The sequence below is a fragment of the Ammodytes marinus genome (genome assembly GCF_949987685.1).
Source record: "Ammodytes marinus genome assembly, chromosome: 11".
Classification (NCBI taxonomy): Eukaryota; Metazoa; Chordata; class Actinopteri; order Uranoscopiformes; family Ammodytidae; genus Ammodytes; species Ammodytes marinus.
In genome coordinates this window covers 12,481,831-12,500,776 of record NC_137215.1, presented here as the reverse complement: position 1 = coordinate 12,500,776, position 18,946 = coordinate 12,481,831, and the positions used below count along the sequence as shown (strand labels likewise).

The following is an 18,946-nucleotide window of genomic DNA, read 5'->3' as shown; positions in this document are numbered from 1 at the left end:
GACTATATCTGTTGAAAAGACTGTAAGGTAACACAATACCCGAAGATGAGTCCTGTCTCGACTGCCCTCGAGCAAGGCCACCGAACTGCTCCCTGCTCCCCTGGTAATTTTTTTTTTTTTTTTTTTTTACAAATTCTCCACAATGATCCAGAGTAGTGAAAGTTTTTTTTCTCTTTTTTTTTTCTCCGTGCTGCTGACGAAGGCGGGATAATTTTTCTCAGTGAACACAGCTGACAGGATTCCAACAATCCCCAATCCAAACTATTTACACTGAAGTTTTTTTTTTTGCAGAATGGAGGCAAATGCCGGTCGTTTACCCATCAAAGTGTTTTCATAATTGGGGAACATTTACCCGCCACATCCAGATTTTACCTGCAGTTAGTTGGTGGATGGTGCTAATCCCCACTTTGTTGGTTTGTGTCGGTTTATATTCATGAACTAAAGCCAAAGGAAGGACAAAGGACCTTTGACAACCAGATTTGTAAGATGTTATGCAATGTATCCGATTTTTTTTTTTTTTCAGATGTTTTCTAAACTATTTCACCATCTGACAAGCTTTTCTGAGGGATTTCCTGGTCCCTTTAAGGCCAGGACACACCGGCCCGATAATCGCCGTCGTAGAGTTTCGAGGGGACGGAGACACGAATCTGTTTGGTGTGTGCCGTGAAATCGGTCGTAGTTGATGTCGTCGGGCTTCTTTTGAGCGGACAGTCTTTCAGTTTGAGCAATTTGATTTGTGGAGGGCTAGCGAATCAGTGAAGCCCGGAAGTGAGGCGGGTAGCACAAACAGCTAACAACAGTTAGCCATCGGTTTAATGTGTTTGTTTGTTTCGTTCAGCGAGTACTCACATGCATCAACCCTTGTTGACTGCTCGACACCATGCTCGACACTCTTTGCTAAAAATGGTGCTCTTTATGGTCCATAAATATAAATACGTATTTCTATCTATGTTTATGGTCTAGAGAGCCGTCCCATCATTTCCGGCTTCCGTATTTTTCGGGCCACAATACAGATTAGCGCCGCCTGCTGTTATGGAGACATTACGTCCCGCGCAAGCGCAGAGCGTACGGAAAGGCAACAGTCGGTTTGGTGTGTTCTTTGCACTTTTTCGGCCGCGACGGGAAGACTGGAGCTCCCTGAATCGGCAGTCACCATTTTCGTGTAGTCGGACTGGTGTGTCCTGGCCTTTAGGGATCACCAGAGGATTAAAAGAAAATATTTATAATATTTATTGTTTTACAAAAATACTTCTTATTTCTGACTTCACTCCGTCTGTAAGTCTAATCTTTAAGAAATACACTTTTTGTTGTGGGGGATAAAATGGGCAAGCTAAGCTTTCAGCCATGGTCACAGGTATAGGAGTAAGGAATGACTGGAAAAATGCAATTTAAAAAAAAATACGTAAAATCAATTAGGGTTATGTTAGCAAGCTTGACAGCTTTTTCAAGTCACATAAAGGGTGAGGATATTCAGGAATCACGATAAATAGAAATTCACCATTATCGACATATTAAGAGTGCTTTTTATCACGATTCACATAGAAATCTTATCTTACAGAATGCAGGTGCAGCTACTAAGTTTCTTACACAGCACAAAACCCTTGTTATTCTTCTGTAATGTGAACATGCCTAGAGGGGCTTTTCATTTTTTTTCGAAAGTAACATTATTTCAATTTGACACTGAAACCTGAACAAACATCTGCAATCTGAAACCATCTGTAGAGAAACGGATGCAAGAGCCAACCGTTGGAACTTTTGTTGGTTATTATAGTTTTAAATGTCCCACTAGCCGAATGTGGTAACATTTGATCTGTGGCTGGTAAATGTTTCCACTGCAGCCAATCACTGTTAAGATGATCCAATATGTCTGGCTGGTAAAAGTTTGAAAAGGAGCAGGTGGAGTTTGGACTTTTTGACGGTGGATACTTTGCCTCAAAATGATGTGTAAGCATCAGGACCTCTGCCTTTTTTTGTTATTTTTCTTTCTCACAGCAGACTGGAGAGACTGAACTCAGAACTACAGTCAACCTGCCGTTCCTCTAAGTTAAATGAACTGATCCAGGGTCTGAATGGGTGAAGATCTTTGACATAACTTGGATGAGTTCAGTTCCAGGTATTTTTTCTTGGCTTCCCAAGTCCCGTTCTTTCTACATTTTCTTGATGTCAAATCTGCATCAGCAGTTGTCAGGTATCGGTGGCAGCTCTTAAAATCCTCCCTGCCCATCACTGAATATCCACGTGATTAGAGAAACTTGAACCCAATGAAGCAGTTTTAAAACGTTTGTCAGCCCCTATTTATTGAATGACATAATACGTATTTCTTCCCCAGTACTGTAATATCGCTGTTTTTTCTATATAATTGAAGAATTGTGTTGCAGAAGTAAGGCCGGACAGCGACTTAGACGTTAGAGAAGACTTTTTGTTACCAGAAGGTTCTGGGTTTAAGTCCCGGAGGAAAACAAAAACAACTTATTTCTCAGTAGCAACTGCCAAGGTGCCTTTGAGCAAGGTACTTCACCCACAAGTGTCCTAGTGGCCAACAGTAGAAGACTGTGGTTGTACTGGACTGCTCCCATTTGCCAGTGTGCGTTCATCTTTGTTAGCGTGAAGCGTAATACACAAAGTAACGGAGAAGACAGAGCTCTAAGCAAAGGAAGGGAATTTGAGGAAGAGTGTGTCTCTTTAACTTAACCGCTATCCGCCTGCACCCATTTCCCTTACATCTGTGTCCACTTTTGAGGGGAGGAGAGAGATTTTCACTTTCATTTTATCTGTGAAAAACTGACTGAAATCATCATGTACTGTCATTCACTCAGACAAGTCCAGAAAAAGTATAATTTTTACATTTTCAGTAAGATGTTGCTTTTCCCAAACGATGAGCACCTCCTTCAATCTCTTTCTAAGCTGTCGACAAAACACACGCTGCATAATTTGTACTGTCCCCAAGAAAGGGCCATACATGTGTTGAAAACCTATTTCTCAATCCATTCTGTCTGTTTTTGCTGGACTACAAGCAGGAAAACATGTCAGAAATCTTTGATTTTGATATATTTCTATGGTATATGGATGGACTCTGCCTTTTTGTCTGTTTTGTTTATGTTTGATAAACTCAGGACTCCAAAAGGCTTTGTAATATAAACTTTCTAACTTTTTTTATCCCATATGTTATGTTCTGTGTTGTTTTTGTTGCTTTTTCTAATGCAGTAGTCACTCCATAGAGCTTTTCAAGAAACGCACTGTGGCAGTGCAGTTTTGTACTCCTCTCTTTGAATAAAAAGAAAAGCTTTTGTTTACAAACCTGGATGTTTGTATGTGAGCATGCAATGCTCTTGGTTTCCCTCGCTGTTCATGAATGTGTGTGCGTGTTTTCACTCAATATTATAAATGGTTAGTCTCAAGCTGCCAACTGGGCCAAATGTCCCCACATCACTCACAAACACACATACATACCATAGAGATCCATCTTTTACAAATGTAGTTGTGTTTCTTTTATTTGTTTGTCTCTGTTTACACAATATCACTGCATCTGTCTTAACAATATTGGATTTATTTAAACGTCAACTTTTTTGTGTCCAAGCTTAGTTTAGCTTTTTTTTTTAACATTATTGTGGTGCAGTGGCAGATTTTAGCAGAATTCACTCTACTGGTAAAAAATGATTAAAATGTTTTATATTTTCAGGATTTTGTTTCTCTAACAAATCTACCAAATAGATGCAGTGTTGAGGCATTAAGACACCAATGGCAACAATGACATTTCTCATGAAACCAGCATATGTATGTGACTTGGAATGAAAGGATTCAACTCAGTGTATTTCCAACTTTATTTTAAATGCAAAATTTTACATTTCAGTAAGTCTCATTAATAATATAGAAAAGAGTTTTAATGCACAGACAGACAGACATACATACGTACTGCTCATGTCGGCACCCTCTGCTGGCTGTCATTTAAACTGTTGTCACTGAGGTTTCCCTTAACTTTCATAGTCATTTTCTGTTATGATCATTTTTGCCTTTTGACAGATGAACAATATCTCATCAAACCCTTATTTTGCTGCTGCTTAACTGAATTTACCAATACATTTCGCGGGACAATATAACTGTTCATATATCAACATTTAAAGTACCACAATTCACCATCACTAAGGCCAAAGACAGCTATCATTTCACCAATCTTTTTTTTGTTAACAGCTGTTTAATGGTTTTCATTTTGTAATGAATGTCTCATTTTGGAAAGCCTCCCTCATGTTTTGGAGCAGATGTGATTTTGTTACAATTGTAAATGCCCTATCAAACGATCATTTGTGGGACATTTGCACCACTTGTGTGAGCTACGAATGTAGATGGGAAAACCTCAGTCATTCATACCCGACGGACACTGACTTCAGCTGTTTTACAATGAACTTTCACAGAGCCAAAGTGGCCCTGATTTGTACCCTGTTGTAAAGTTATTAAAGAAAAGTATAAGAATCTGTGCCTCCTGTTCTGTGTCCTGACTGTATATTGGTTAGTCTGAGAAATGATTTGGGAAGATTAATGAAAAAAGATTGCTACCACTTCAATATCTGTATATGTAGCTATAGGGTCAGGCAACTGTAAGCCGCGGTAAACATAAAGACAACGTGGGAAGAGTTGAGTGTGCTAACCTGCATTAGTTCAAAGATAAACACAATAAGGTCTGCTCACCAGCACCTCTAAAGCTACAGTATGTTTCATCTTGTTTATTCAATTACAAGTGTAATAACGAAGTTGTGGCAATAAAAGTTTTTCCATTTGAAATCCCATTTTGTTATCAGAAGAAGTCACTTGTAAAAGTTAATAAAAAAAATTTTTATTTTACATTTTGATTGGTTACCATGTTCCTCAAGTGAACCTGATTCACCCACTAGGTTGAGGCAAACTAACCAAGCTAAAGTCATGAGTCTGTTATTGTCAAAGTCCATCAGCTTCTTATCTTGTTATAATTTTATTATATTATAAAGTAATATCATTTTATTATGTTATTATCATGCAGTTAAATGTGTAAATAGATATATTTCTTTATCAAAATCCTCTTCATTTACATGTGAGGGAAACGAGTGGTAAAGTGTCTGTAGGGATTTTAAACTTAAAACTTAACACCATCATCTAAAGTCAAAATGAAAATATAAGAAAAGTTAAGTGCTCGAGATAAAATCAATTTAAACATTCAAGACAATTTATAGAAAAGCAGAGAAGTAAAATAAAACACATTTGATTCTTAAACAATGCAAGAATAACCCAATGTTCTAGGTGTCTGATCCTGTCACTGTTACACATTTACTCGATAATAATTAGTTTGATAGGACTCCAGAAGCGAGGTCATATTTGGAGAGGCTCCCTCTGGTTCTACAGGTTTCTGGGAACAAACTTGAGTATTATTGGCTTTAATGGCTGGCCTGCCCAGTTCTGCTCCAGAGGAATCTAAAAAAGGAATAAATGAAGATAAAATCAGGGTCATGACGGGAGAGTGATGCTACGGCTGTCTGAAAGCACATGAATGTGTGTGTATGTGTGTGTGTGTGTGTGTGTGTGTGTGTGTGTGTTGTTGTGCGTTGTTGTGCATGGAATGTTTCTCTCACCACGGTGTCTTTGCATGTTTCCAAAGTGTAATCCTGCAGGAGACGGACCACAACTATCTTCATGGTGAGCAGAGCGTAGCGCATCCCGACACAGTTACGAGGGCCGAGGCCAAACGGCATGAAGGCGTACGGGTTCAACTCCTCCCCACTGTCTTTGCTGAACCTGCACATACAGGCAGGCACACAGACGGTCAACGCTGGGACAGCATGCGCTGTTGGTATTACTATTGACAACTTGTTAGTTATTACCCCCTGCGTATTTTTTGCCTGTTACCAGTGCATACACCAATATTATTGTGCACCAGTGGAATGCACAGGTGTGTGAAATTTTTCTTGTGCCAGTTCGGTCACATTCGGACAGTACATGGGTATTGTCACAAGCTCAAGCAAAGTAAAGATGGCTTGTTGTAACACTATTGACCAATAATACATGTGTGTGATTTGATAAAGGAAATGGTTTCTGTTTATATACTGAATTGTAGACCACAGCCACATTAAATGATGGAAATAACACAAACTAATCATTTGTAAATCCTGGAAGTTAAATAGTGAATAAGCCAAAGTAGCAACAATTAAAGCAACACTTTGTAACTTTTGAAAGAAGACTTAACATTGCAATACTTACATAGTAAAGTCAAAGGAAAAGTGATTTGTATAATGCATTTTTGCTCATGTCAGTACACACAGAGGTTTCAGCTGCTCCAGCCATATTACACTGCAATTTAACATTTACCATTATCTCATTATCTGGAAATGTCACTTGGCTCCTGTGCGGTTCACAACTTTTGAGCAGTTCAAAAGGAAATTTGAACCTCAACAGTACACACACAAATGTAAAAAGTTTGAACATTAGTACAGTGCACATTTACCTCTCTGGTCTGAAAACCTCCGGTGATCTCCAATAACGTGGGTCCATGTGTAACAAGTGCACAGGAATCCCAACCATGATTCCTTCAGGGATGGTGATACCGTGGGCCTGAATGTTTTTTTTGCACTTCCTCTCTAGTCGAGGTGCAGTTGGAAGCATACGCTGTGACTCATTCATCACGTTGTCCAAGTACTCAAGACCGACCAGATCCTCGTATGAAATGGGAGCCTAGAGGCAGCCAACACAAAAGAAATAACCAGATAAAGATTGGACCAATATATTGTCAGCTATTTAACATAAGCAACCAAATCGAGCGCTGGATGACTGTACATTTCTCGGTATGTTGGCATCGATTTCATCGTGCAACGTCTGCATGGCATCGGGGTTTACGGCCAGGTTGTAAAAGAGGTAGCTGAGAGTGCTATTGGTGGTCTCGTAGCCACCAAAGATGAAAGTGAAAGCCTGGGAAAGTATCTCCTGTTCAGTCATACCTTCAACAAAATAAGGAGAAGGATTTAATTACAATAAAAACAAAAACAAAAAAAATTGACAGATGGAAAACTGCTTTCACAAGCTCAGACATTTTGACATCAATCTTCACACGTACTGTATACATAGTGCATTGACTGTCAATTTAAAAGACAAAAATTACAGCTGTGTGTCACACTGTGGCAGCACATCACATACATGGAGCATGTTTTCATCTCTGCTATGTGCATTCCTGTGTAAAATGTAAAATGCATCATCAAAACTGTTCAAATTTCAGGATCTTATTGAAAGTTATTTTACTACTGATATTATCGGTGGATATTATTGTTGATTATTAATCACCTCATTGACGTTTTATTGTGAAAAAGTTGTGGTTGTAAATTAAATATCTGTGACATTCTGCAACCATGGAACAGCTTAGTAAAACGAACAGAAAAAGAAATCTGTCTCCAGCTTGTATCTTGTTGTCAATTTCACGTGAATAACTATTGGAAAGTAAATTGATATCAAAGAGATGATGATACCTTTACTTGGCTGATCGTGTTCGTTCTTTGTCTCTGATTCCGGTATCTCGTTCTGAATCATCACATGCAGGAAGTCAGCTCGACTCTAGATCGGAGGACGTGGAAGCAAAATAGGTAATGTTAATATAAATGAGAACAAGATCAACAATAGGGGAAATATTGGTATTTAGACAGGCACCATTTTAAATAACAGCTGCTGTCAAAATAAGTTTATAAATAGTTGATATATTTATAAAACTGTTGTATCGCCACTTGACTTCTGGGGTGTTAAAAAATCAAATCAAAAAACAAAAAACAACACAACAACTTGACGTCACTGTGCCAGGGCCAAGTTATTTAATCCACCATAATGCCAGTTCCTGTTGTTTTTAGACTATGCTGGCTTTAACTTTCATATTTAACAAACAGACACAAGAGCGGTAGCAATCTTCTCATTGAAAATCTCATCGCATGAATAGGCACATTTCTCAAGATGTTCCCAAGATGTTACTTCTTTAACATTTTTGACTTATATGACATGCTTACAGATTCTTCTTCCTGATGTTGCTCTTTCAATTTCCTGATGATGTTGTAGAAATATCCCACACTTTGTTCATTCATCACCTGAATATTTAGGAGCTTGAAGAGACGAGCACTAAAGGGAAAAATCACTGAAAGGAGACCAAAGGGTTGTTAAACAGCATAATGATCCTAAGGTTCTCATATGGCTCAAAGGAGAGCGGTGGTAGGAAAACATACTTAAAACAAGAAAAGGCCACAATTTGAAGTTAAGAATCTTCTTCATGTGAACTGTAAGGGGGTCCTCTGGATTGCTTATGGAGTCGGTCTCGACACTGAATGACGCACTGGTTATAACGTCCATACTGTAAGGTCCAAAGAATCTACAGCAGGAAAAAAAAAGACGAGCTGTTTTTCTTTTAGGGACTGACACGGATTAAATGCTACCATGTTTATGCATGACAGAGAATGTCATGATATGCTGCCATATGACAGACTGACAACATACTGTTTGATATCGACGGGTTCATCCACATTTGATCGTCCAAGTTTTTCTGCGAGTCGGTCAGCATAGCGAGCAATGATGGGAATAACCTTCAGAGAAGAAGAGATGAGTCATGTTGATACTGCGGTGTGAAATTGTAAAGATTAATACATGTGGGCACATGTAGTGTAGTCGTGTAGACTTGTACTGCAGACATGGATAGATGTTTGTGTGAAGCTGCACTGGGTCAATGGGTCACAGATTTGCAGAAATGGTAAGTGAGCTCGTATTTGATACAGACCTTTTTCATTCGCCCACTGGTGAAGCACGGCGACAAAGAGCTCCGAATTCTCTTCCACTTTTCATCTTTAACTTGCGTGATTGCATCGGTAAAAGGTCCCATTTCTATTGCATCCTGTGAACGGGAGTAAACCAAACTGAACAATTACATTCTTGTACCAAAAAATAGTTAGTCAGTTTGCTTCCACCAACAGTTCTCCTTCTCAGACCAAACAACTAATTGTGTCTGCTTGGTGGTAAATCATAATACTGTCGGCCTACATATGTTTAACTTCCTTTGGGCATAACAGTTTTTTGGCGTCATTTCAGTTGAAAATCGATGGATCTACAAAATACACTAATCCAAAAAGGTTTTACGCATTGACAAACACTAACACTTGTGTTACAGCCATACTAAGTTCCGATCATTGATATCTTAAGTGTTCAGGAGCACATTGATGATGAGTTTGGTTGTACAGGAGGAAGTCCCACAACATGAATTTGAAGAGAAGCATTCAATAATGTGTTCCTAAGTTTAGCTGTCAATCCAGTAAACAGAGCCACACAGACCGGATCAAAATCACACAGTATTATTCAGTTAAGGTGTAAACTACAGGGTATTGCTAACAATCCAAACTTTGATGAATTGAACAAGGCAAACTAGCGGACATTTTCTTTCCTTATGGTTCTGCAAAATAAAGTATGATCATTAAAATTATCAGCCTAAGAAAATACAGTCACTTTGCTCAATCATCACCACATGGAATGCTGCATGGCCCAAAGTTGTGTCACTTGATAGCTGGCAATCACATATAGAAATCACCATGACATCTGACAGCAAAGGTTTCTGTCACTGAACACTATGTGCAGGATGTTCATATACGTCTAATCCAGTGGTGTCAAACATACGGTCCGCGGGCCGGATCCGGCCCGCGAGATGATTTAATCCGGCCCGCGTCTTGTAGAGCACACATTTATGAGCATTTCAAAAAAAAAAGTAAGTCTCTAGCCCATTCCTGTGAGGAGATATGAATTTTTAAAGAAATAACCAAAATGCTCACTCCAGCCGCTAGGGGGCAGCCAAAATAAAAAAAGCACATTTTAGCAACGTGGTAAATGGTAAATGGCAATCTTGCTTCACCACTATTAATGTTTCCTCCAGTGCTTTATGGCAAAGTAAAAACCAAAAAAATAAAAAATAAATAAAACTATTTTTATTTTTAGTGCTGAACAATTAATGTACTAGCAAGCGCGATGTTTTCCTAATTTTCCATGCTGCTTTATTTTTATGTTTTAAATTGGGAAAAACGAATTCCAAAACAACCAATAACCTCTGTATTTAAAAATAAATCAAAACAGTAGAAGTTGCACTTTTATTTAATTTTATTTTGTACTGTCTGCATGTTTGCACAAAATGTGTCCCTGTACATATAGTAAACAAAATTGGACAACTGTAACGTCAGTGCCTGTTGTATTTGTGTATTCAAATAAACAGTTGTTTATTTCATTAGTGCGTATTGGCATCTTTGAGCAAAATACCCCTAAATTTTTTGCTGCGGCGCAATGCGCCGCACCTCCTATTCCCGTGGCCAGCAGCAACCTTTACTAAGACATTTCCTGGGGGTACAGAGATCCCTTGTGATCCGTGATAATGTAGGTTACAAATGTAGACTGAGTGATAAAGCTTATTACTGAAAAACAAAGCTAGAGATTTGGAGTTGACATAGGCTATGTACGTTATTTTGCCATTATTTTACTGGTCCGGCCCACTTGAGATCAGAGAGGCTGTATGTGGCCCTCGAACCAAAATGAGTTTGACACCCCTGGTCTAATCTGATGTACGGTAGTATGCAAATTTTTTTTCCTTTCTTACCCTGCGGTTAGTGAACACAGAGTAACACTCCTTCACCAACACAGTTTTAACAATGTCAGGGTCGGCCACCATTAAACATGGGTTTCGTCCTTCGAATAACCTGCATACAAAAACACAAGGACATCGCAGTATCAAGTTTGAGCTACTGATCAAACAAGGACAATTTCATAAAGCCTTCCCGTGAGATGAAAGACAGAATTCAATTCTACTTCTTAACTGACATAGGGCCTACTACTAAATGCTGCATTATCATGATTTCAAAGGGTGATTTGTAACTTGTCTAGACAATTCAATAAAACTTATTATTTATTTTAATGCTTGAAAAGCAGCACGGAAAGGTATCTAGTGTCTCCGAACTAACAGATCAACCATAAGTAACCATGCTTAACTGCTTTAAAAACAAAAGAGTAGTCTTTAAATTAGGGCTGTCAAGCGATTAAAAAAAATAATCTAATTAATTACAGGCTCTGTGATTAATTAATCTAAATTAATCGCATACTTTTATACCTGTTTATAAACAGTTGTATAGCCTGCTACAGTTTGTTTCTCTCTCTCTCTCTCTCTGTCTCTCGTAACTTCTGTCTCCACAACAGACAGCGCTGCACTGCCACATATGCCAATGCCGATTCATTCACCATCGTCGTACTCATAGGCAAAAATATTGACACACACACACACACATACACACATACACACACGGGGCGGGTGTCCGTTTACGCGGGAGACGAGACAGCTAGCAAACACACGGAGGAAGATTGAGAGATAGGCTACTGTTTTGAACCTATATTGTTGCACCACTAAATCAATAATGCACAGACACTGCGGAGAATAAAGTAAGATGTCTTCCTACCTTCATGCTTATTTTCCATAGAGCCCTCGGCCCCACCCTTTCCTCTGCTTCTCTCTTTACTTGTATCCCTTTCACCCGTTCGGACTGTGTATGCAAGCTACATGTGCAGCTCGGTGCAGCTCACCGAGCTGCGCACCACTTTTGCACCGGGTCAAAGGGCATTATAGAAGTGCGATTAATCTGCGTTAATTTTTTTAATCGCGTTAATTTTTCTGTGATTAATGAATCGAAATTAACGCGTTAATTTGACAGCCCTACTTTAAATACTTTGAAGCTACAGTATGCAGTATGTCATTCAGTGGTGGAAAGTAACTAAGGTCATTTACTTAAGTACAACTTTGATGTGCTTTTGCTTTACTTTAAGTACTTTTCTATCTGCTATTCTATGGTTTGTCGGCTACATTTCTTTAATTTTTGGCTAGTGACCATGGGAGTTGGCCTTGAAGGGATGAAGCAACTACTTACCCCCAGACGTCCCCGTACTTGGCGTGGCACTCTCGGTCAAAATGAATAAATCCCTACGAGGAATTTAATAATAAAAAAAAAAGAGGATTAAAGGTTAAAGGGGTCCAAAGAGCTTCAAACATGCACACTCATAAAAGTGTGGAGATAAATCAAGCAACGAGCGTCAGGCATGTCAGTGAGACTGCTGAGTTATGCTTTACAAAGTGGTTGTGAAATCAAATTTTACACACAATGAAATACATTAAAAAGTCAATGTATCTTCTAGTCTTATTGATCAATACAAAAATGGACTCACATGGGCAATCTCTGAGATGTGTGTGTGTGTGTGTGTGTGTGTGTGTGTGTGTGTGTGTGTGTGTGTGTGTGTGTGTGTGTGTGTGTGTGTGTGTGTGTGTGTGTGTGTGTGTGTGTGTGTGTGTGTGTGTGTGTGTGTGTGTGTGTGTGTGTGTGTGTGTGTGCTTTACCTTCTTTAAGTACATCAACGTTCCCATTACAGGCCATGGCGTTGGTCCTTTTATACCCTGTTTCTTGAAAAACCTGTATGGCCAAATACCATACCTATACCAAAAAAAAGGAAGAAAGACATTACAGTAAGAGTTGTCAGACGGACTGGTATCAATAGCCTATTACAGCTTAACGGATCAAGACAGAAACACGATTGTAAAAAAGACTTACAGTAACAACAGGGTGAAACACAGAGCCAGTAATGTCCATGTGGTTGCTGAAAACAACGCAAAGAGAAACATGTTTGACGTTAAGTTGAGGGAAAGTCGAAGAAACACAAAACTCTACGGGAAATGAGGAACTGATGGTAGAAACAAGTGACCTATAAACAACTGCGCTTCAGTGGGAGGAGCCCAGAGCAGGAAGAAAAGGAAGGGTCCATGGGTACAGCGAGAGAAAAGAAACACAAGTTAGGTCATGATTTAGGCCTATAATGCAAGTGATTACGTAAAACTGTATATTCCGGCGAAAAAAGACTCCAGGAAATGTGACCTATTGAAGCAAATACAGTTCACTAAATACTTTTTTGTTCTTTACTCCCCCAGGGCACAATAACCTCTTAGAAAAAAAAGCAAACCTTTAAATTTAAATTTAAATTAAATAAAATGCCGACTGCGTCTGTGTAGCTATAATAACAGCAATGTATGTAACATAGGCTAGGCCTAGGCCTATATCAAATATGAATAAAACAATAATGTAATCTGCGCCCTACGATGCAACCACTGGTCAAAAGGATTAACTCATATAGTATAGGCTAGACCGGAATATAGCAGACAGTCAACAACAATAAGCGCGACAATTAAATCAGCGACATTACGTTTGAGCCTTCTGCTGCACCGTAGATACGTCGGAAACGCGTTCAATGACCCCCACACATCTATGCCCCCACACTGCCTCTCAAATTCTCCTTAGCGATCTTCTGAAAGTGTCTGATTCTGGGCGATGTTTATCTTTTAGCTGGAAAGTGAACTATAGCTGCAGGAGTTTGAAGAAAAGGTAAGGAACACATATGTGGCGTACAAGTGCATATGTGTTGTGATATCCCCCTTTCTAAGCCGCCCTTGGTATGTAGCCTAATGTTAGGCTAAAGCTACATTAGCAATGTGCGGTCATGTTGACATGTGTGACATTCATTCCGTTACTACATTGGGATGATATTTGACAAAGCAATAGCCTACTATGTGTTAACCCAACAATTGTTAATGCTATTGATTCAACTTTTGGTTTAACCTGCAGAAATAGATTTTATGGCAAATGAAGAAAAGCAACACGACACTGACATTGTTATCACGAAGAATCATTAGAAGTGGATTTGATGGACTTGTTATCAGCAAATAGTTGCTAAATTACACATCTGCACTATCGTTAATTGAGGGTGCTAGCTCTTGGTGAATGTATGTGCAATATTTTGATTGATTGTCTTTATTTCGAACATGCAATAAAAAAAATAGATGAATAAATAACAAACAAACAAAAGCAAAACAAAGAAATAGAATTAAAAAAAGCAAAAGAAAAACAGACATGCTCGAAAGGGCATGGGTATGTGCAATATTTGATTCTCCAATAACTCATAAGGGAAATATCTGACCCTTTAGCTACTAAATGCTCCACTGTGTTCACCAACTTGTGTTTATGTAGTGTGGTGCTGCTGTCACTGTCACTATTAAAAAATATATACATATGTTTTTAACAGCGAGAGTAGGTTTGGGAATTTATGAATGTCATGTCCCGATTATCATGGCCAAACTAATGCCCTTCACGATGGCTCCAAAACATACTGTACCAAGTATATGTTTTCAATATTAAAGCACCACACATTCATCTTTTGTTGTTGTGGTCAAAAACAATTAAAAATGCTTAAAAGATTCACTTTCGGTGAGAGATAATGGACAAGCCGGGTTTAAGATTTAGGAACAATTGGCACCTTAAAGGTGATGTAAGCGGTTTATTTATATTATTTTAAGTGTGACATTTCTCTTAATTCATACAGTAATCACTTACACGATGTGCGCGTTTCATAAAGCCAATCTCTTAGTCAGCTGCTCTACTTGTAATAAGCAATTAAACTTTAAGTAGTATCCCGAAATTTCATCACTAGAGGGAATGCTACAAACCGACACCCGTCCGCACCCGTCTCACTCATGGTCTCACTGCCGGTGTTGCACCGAAAGCTGTGACCTGTCAGAATGTGTGACCCTAGAGCAGGGGTCCCCAAACTTTTTTCACTGAGGGCCACATACAGAAAAAATCTACGAAGGGCCGGGCCACTTTGCAAAAATAACACATTTATCAGGACATGTAGCTGCTCTGATGTTTAGTTTCATAGTGTCTTCGTAAATTGTAATCCTTCTTCACGGCAACACTTTCCTTGCACATTAAACAGACACATTTCCCCTCTTGTTTATATGCCAATGATACACCCAGTGTTTTCTGCCTTTGTGTCCAATGTCCAGCAGGGTGAAAATAGTATCCAGCCGAGGTCCCAACCCTCCTAGGGGGGTCCGGGGGTATGCCCCCCGGGAGATTTTTTAAAGTTTTTAAAGCGAAATGCATGAATCTGGTGCACTTTGAGAGGGAAATTAAGAGGCTAAATCTGAAGAATTTTGTATGAAAAAAAAATGGAGACACTGTGTCAGATGAATTAGAAGCTATTGGAGAAGGACACATACATTTTCCATAATAATATTAATTTAAAATAAAATATTATGCAGGGTCCTCTGGGATGGGCTTGTTGCTCATTTTCTTTTATGGGACATATTTCTCTGTAATATAATGAGTGCATTTAAATTATTTAAAAATTAAAAGCGCAATATTACATTATATTTTTAAAATGTGCCACGGGCCAATCAATCAGTGTTTGACACCCCTGCACTAGTGGGTTAACTAAGAAATGCAAAAAAAAAATAAAAAAATTCAAATGGCCATATTACATTATCTTTTTAAAATCGGCCCGCTTTTTATTGGCCCGCGGGCCGTAGTTTGGGGACCCCTGCCCTAGAGGGTGCTGTTCTTATTGATTAACCCAGTCTCATGGTGAAATATAAGATAAAAACGTTGGTCCATTGTGCAAATCGTATAAGTTTCTCAAAATTGGCACTGAAATGGTCAGATTGTTTTAGGTGTTTTTTAAAGGTGAATAACCAACCTAGTTAGCCTAGTAAGCCTACCCATCACAGTGAAATGTGTAGGCTATACCTTTTCCACTGTGCAATCATTTTAAATTGGAAGCAAACAACTTAACAATCTCTCAATTGCAGGGCTGTTTTTGTGAAACTGTTTTCAGCTGTGGACCAACATAATTATTAAAACATTTCACTGTGAGACTGGGTTGTTATATGCCTACAGTCTATTGAAATCAGTTGAGAAATAAGAACAGCGCCCTCTAGGGTCACACATTCTGACAGGTCACAGCTTTCGGTGCAACACCGGTGCACGCCAGAGCGACACATGGGTGAATGTTTATGCGCCTACAATGGCGGAGCAGGTAAAAATCCTTCCCAATGTCTGTTTTGATGGTTTTTATCATGTTTTATCACACTTATGGATCTGAGATGATGCTAGATAACTTGCTGCTCGAAGACCGCAGTGCATTAATGTGGTGACGTAGGGACGAGCGAGGGGACTGCTAACTGCAGTAACTGACAGGAAGTTAGCTAAAAGAACCATTCCGCTTACAGCTCCTTTAAGGCAATTTTTTTTTTAAATCATGAAATCAATATCTGATTGTATGTTTGCCAGTTAGAGAGCTTTTTAAATAAGGAAGTGTGAAATATTCACCATTATTTAAATAATGGAAATTCATCAAGAACAGTCTTTTTTAATTGTGGTTTGCGAGAACAATCTTAAAACTTGCAAGTCAAAGCTAGAAATAAAATTCCCGACTCATCAAAGATGCACCTCGAGATGAGTATTTCCTTGAGATTTCCGGTATCTTTTATTTCTTATATTTGATCTGCTTTATCTTATTTGACTGTATAACAAAGAGATTAACAGATGAGTCAGATTGTTAATATTGATGGTCATTTTTAATTTGGAATAAAATTACAATTCATAGCCTCATAAAAGAAAAAAAAGCTGAAGGATTGGCTGTATTTCTCTTCAATTGGCTTAAATTAATGTTTGCAGGATTTTTTGATGACAAGTTTTCTTGAAGCCCCTCCACACTGATGATCCACCCACACAAGTGTTATCACTTATGTCGACTGATGAGTCCTGTGTGTGGGCATGTGTTCAGACTGTAGCTTATCTACATCTCCATTATTCTTCAGTTTCACCTACTGACTCACACCTTATGTTACTCCAAAGGCGCACACCGACACTTGCTCCCAATTTTTCTTCAGTGAGGAGGGCAAGTCAGGAAAGCGTAGGGTTTTCAATGTATCTAACCTTGATTGCGTTGCATAGAGCTCAATCAGAGCTTTTTTTTGACAGCTCTTGCTAATACAAAAATGGAAACGTTTATGAAGAACCCTTTTAAATTCAGTCTCACTTGATTTGATCTGATTACTCTGTCACAAAACAACAAAAGCAACACACAACCATAGCATAATTCATGTTGAATATGATAATTTGCGTTCATATCCTAACACATTCTTTTTTGCCAGTATGGATGTGAAATGGGTCTAGAATTGCATTCATAATAGTTTTAAAAAGGATAAAAAGTTAAATTAACTTGTGGAAACCTGCAGAAGCAATGAAAAAACTATTCCGATGCTTCTCAAATAAGAGTCAGTGATTCTGGAGAACGCTTGTTGTGCAATGTTTTTTTTTTTGTCAAAAGCAGTGAATATCTCCTCACGATCCGCTATCTGTCTGTACTGTGTGTGCTGTAAGAAAAATCAAGTGTTAATACACAGCCTAGGCTCTGTAACCCGGTATGTAAACAAGGGGTACTGTATGTAAACAAAGGGGCCCCACCTTAGCTGGCAACATGCCAGTTTACAGAGCATAGGCTCTGAATTAGCACTGGATCTTTTTTCATCGTACACAAAGGATGGGCAGGTAGCTGATGGTGAGGAGATATTCACTGATTGTGACAACAAGCATTCTCCAGAAATGCTGACTCCATCTATAACAATAGTGGCTCTTCTAACATTTTTTTTTTCCATTTTTTTTTTTGCAGAAACAATTGGCCACCATGTTCCTCACCCTCACCCTGCTGAAGAAAGGCATCTCTGGGAAGCAGTGGATCGGGAAGTATCGGCGTCCGCGACAGATCACATGGCAGATGAAACGCAACACGCTGAAGCACCTGGAGCGCGAGGCTGAGAATGAGTACTGGATCAGCCGGCCCTACATGACCGCAGAGCAGGAGTACGGCCACGCCGCAGAGCGCAGAGCACAGAACTGGCTCAAGATCAAGGAGACCAAATTCGCCAATTTCCCCGAACACAAGCGCATAACGGATCACCTCAGTCACCTCAATATCACCAAGACATGGTCAAGTTAATGGCCGACAGAAAAAAGACGTTGTTTATAATGTGACAATATAACATGTTTATGTATGACAAAGAAAGCTAGGTTTAGTTATGTGTATTTACGTGAATCAGGACTTTATACGTCAGCTGTAAAGTTACCATGACGATCAATAGACTGTATTTACCTCGTCTGCCTCCATAAAACAAATCTGTAAACCATTGTATTTGTAGTTCTGTGTGAATCCGCATTGCAACAGGACTAATAACCTCACATTCTGTGCAGCTCTTTTGGATTAAAACTGCTTAACATTTGCTACCGGATCCTTTTTTGAGTGCTATTTTACAAGATAAACACTTTCAAGTTTAAAAAAAAACATGCTTCCGACCAGTTATAAAAATCCCTTTTATATTGTGTATAAACAGATGAGGGTACATTTGGGAGCAGTTATATAAACTGTCTGGGGAGTTAAATGGGTTGTGACTGTCGGTAAGCCCAATTGTAGCTTAACATTATATTTTTGAACCCTTTGAAGTTGGAAAATAATGTTTTAATGCTAATGTTCTCATTTCGATTGTTGTGTGTTTCTGTTTGGACAAACATGCTGTGCTGAGTCTTCTGACATCATACCTGTTTCCCAGTGGCTAGATTACTGAGAACATGTGACTTTCAGGTGAACCTGTACCGGACATTGTGCAGCAGTTTGACCCCTCCCTGCAAGATACTGCACATTTCATGTCTGATAACAGTTATGACCATGACGTTTGCTTTGTCGGTCAAACAATAAAACATATCTAGAGGAAAAGCCAATAGGAAATGATTACGTTTATCACCTTTCTCGACTTTCATAACTTTTTGAAGGACTGTGTGAAAAGGTTTATTACAAAGCGAGAGGTGTGTGCACCATAAAACACAACGCCAACCCTGGCTCTACAGCCCATGGAGCCATGGCTATTTTGTCTTTTATTGGTGACACTTTAACCCATCTGTATTTAGTATAAGGAGTAAATCAAACAAACATGATGTAAACATGATTTCATCAGTTCGCAGTGTATAATATTATTACATATAATGTAGGATAAACCATTTATCTTGTGTTA

The 18,946-nt window shown here is 38.9% G+C and overlaps 2 protein-coding genes across 2 annotated transcripts; one reads left to right on the top strand and one right to left on the bottom strand.

Annotated features, from left to right (window-relative positions):
• Positions 1-7: 7 nt before the first annotated feature.
• LOC307257740 (cytochrome P450 3A24-like) lies at positions 8-12,740 on the bottom strand. The gene is made up of 13 exons (XM_080037047.1): positions 12,603-12,740; positions 12,392-12,485; positions 11,928-11,980; positions 10,613-10,712; positions 8,762-8,875; positions 8,485-8,570; positions 8,217-8,359; positions 8,004-8,128; positions 7,479-7,563; positions 6,796-6,956; positions 6,467-6,693; positions 5,598-5,760; positions 8-5,439 (listed from the first exon to the last, which is right to left on the bottom strand). The coding sequence occupies exons 1-13, from the start codon at positions 12,671-12,673 to the stop codon at positions 5,365-5,367; spliced, it is 1,497 nt and encodes a 498-aa protein (XP_079893173.1). The 5' UTR covers positions 12,674-12,740; the 3' UTR covers positions 8-5,364.
• Positions 12,741-13,288: 548 nt separating this feature from the next.
• Positions 13,289-18,160, top strand: mrpl57 (mitochondrial ribosomal protein L57). The gene is made up of 2 exons (XM_080036976.1): positions 13,289-13,427; positions 17,554-18,160. The coding sequence occupies exon 2, from the start codon at positions 17,569-17,571 to the stop codon at positions 17,878-17,880; it is 312 nt and encodes a 103-aa protein (XP_079893102.1). The 5' UTR covers positions 13,289-13,427; positions 17,554-17,568; the 3' UTR covers positions 17,881-18,160.
• Positions 18,161-18,946: the final 786 nt, after the last annotated feature.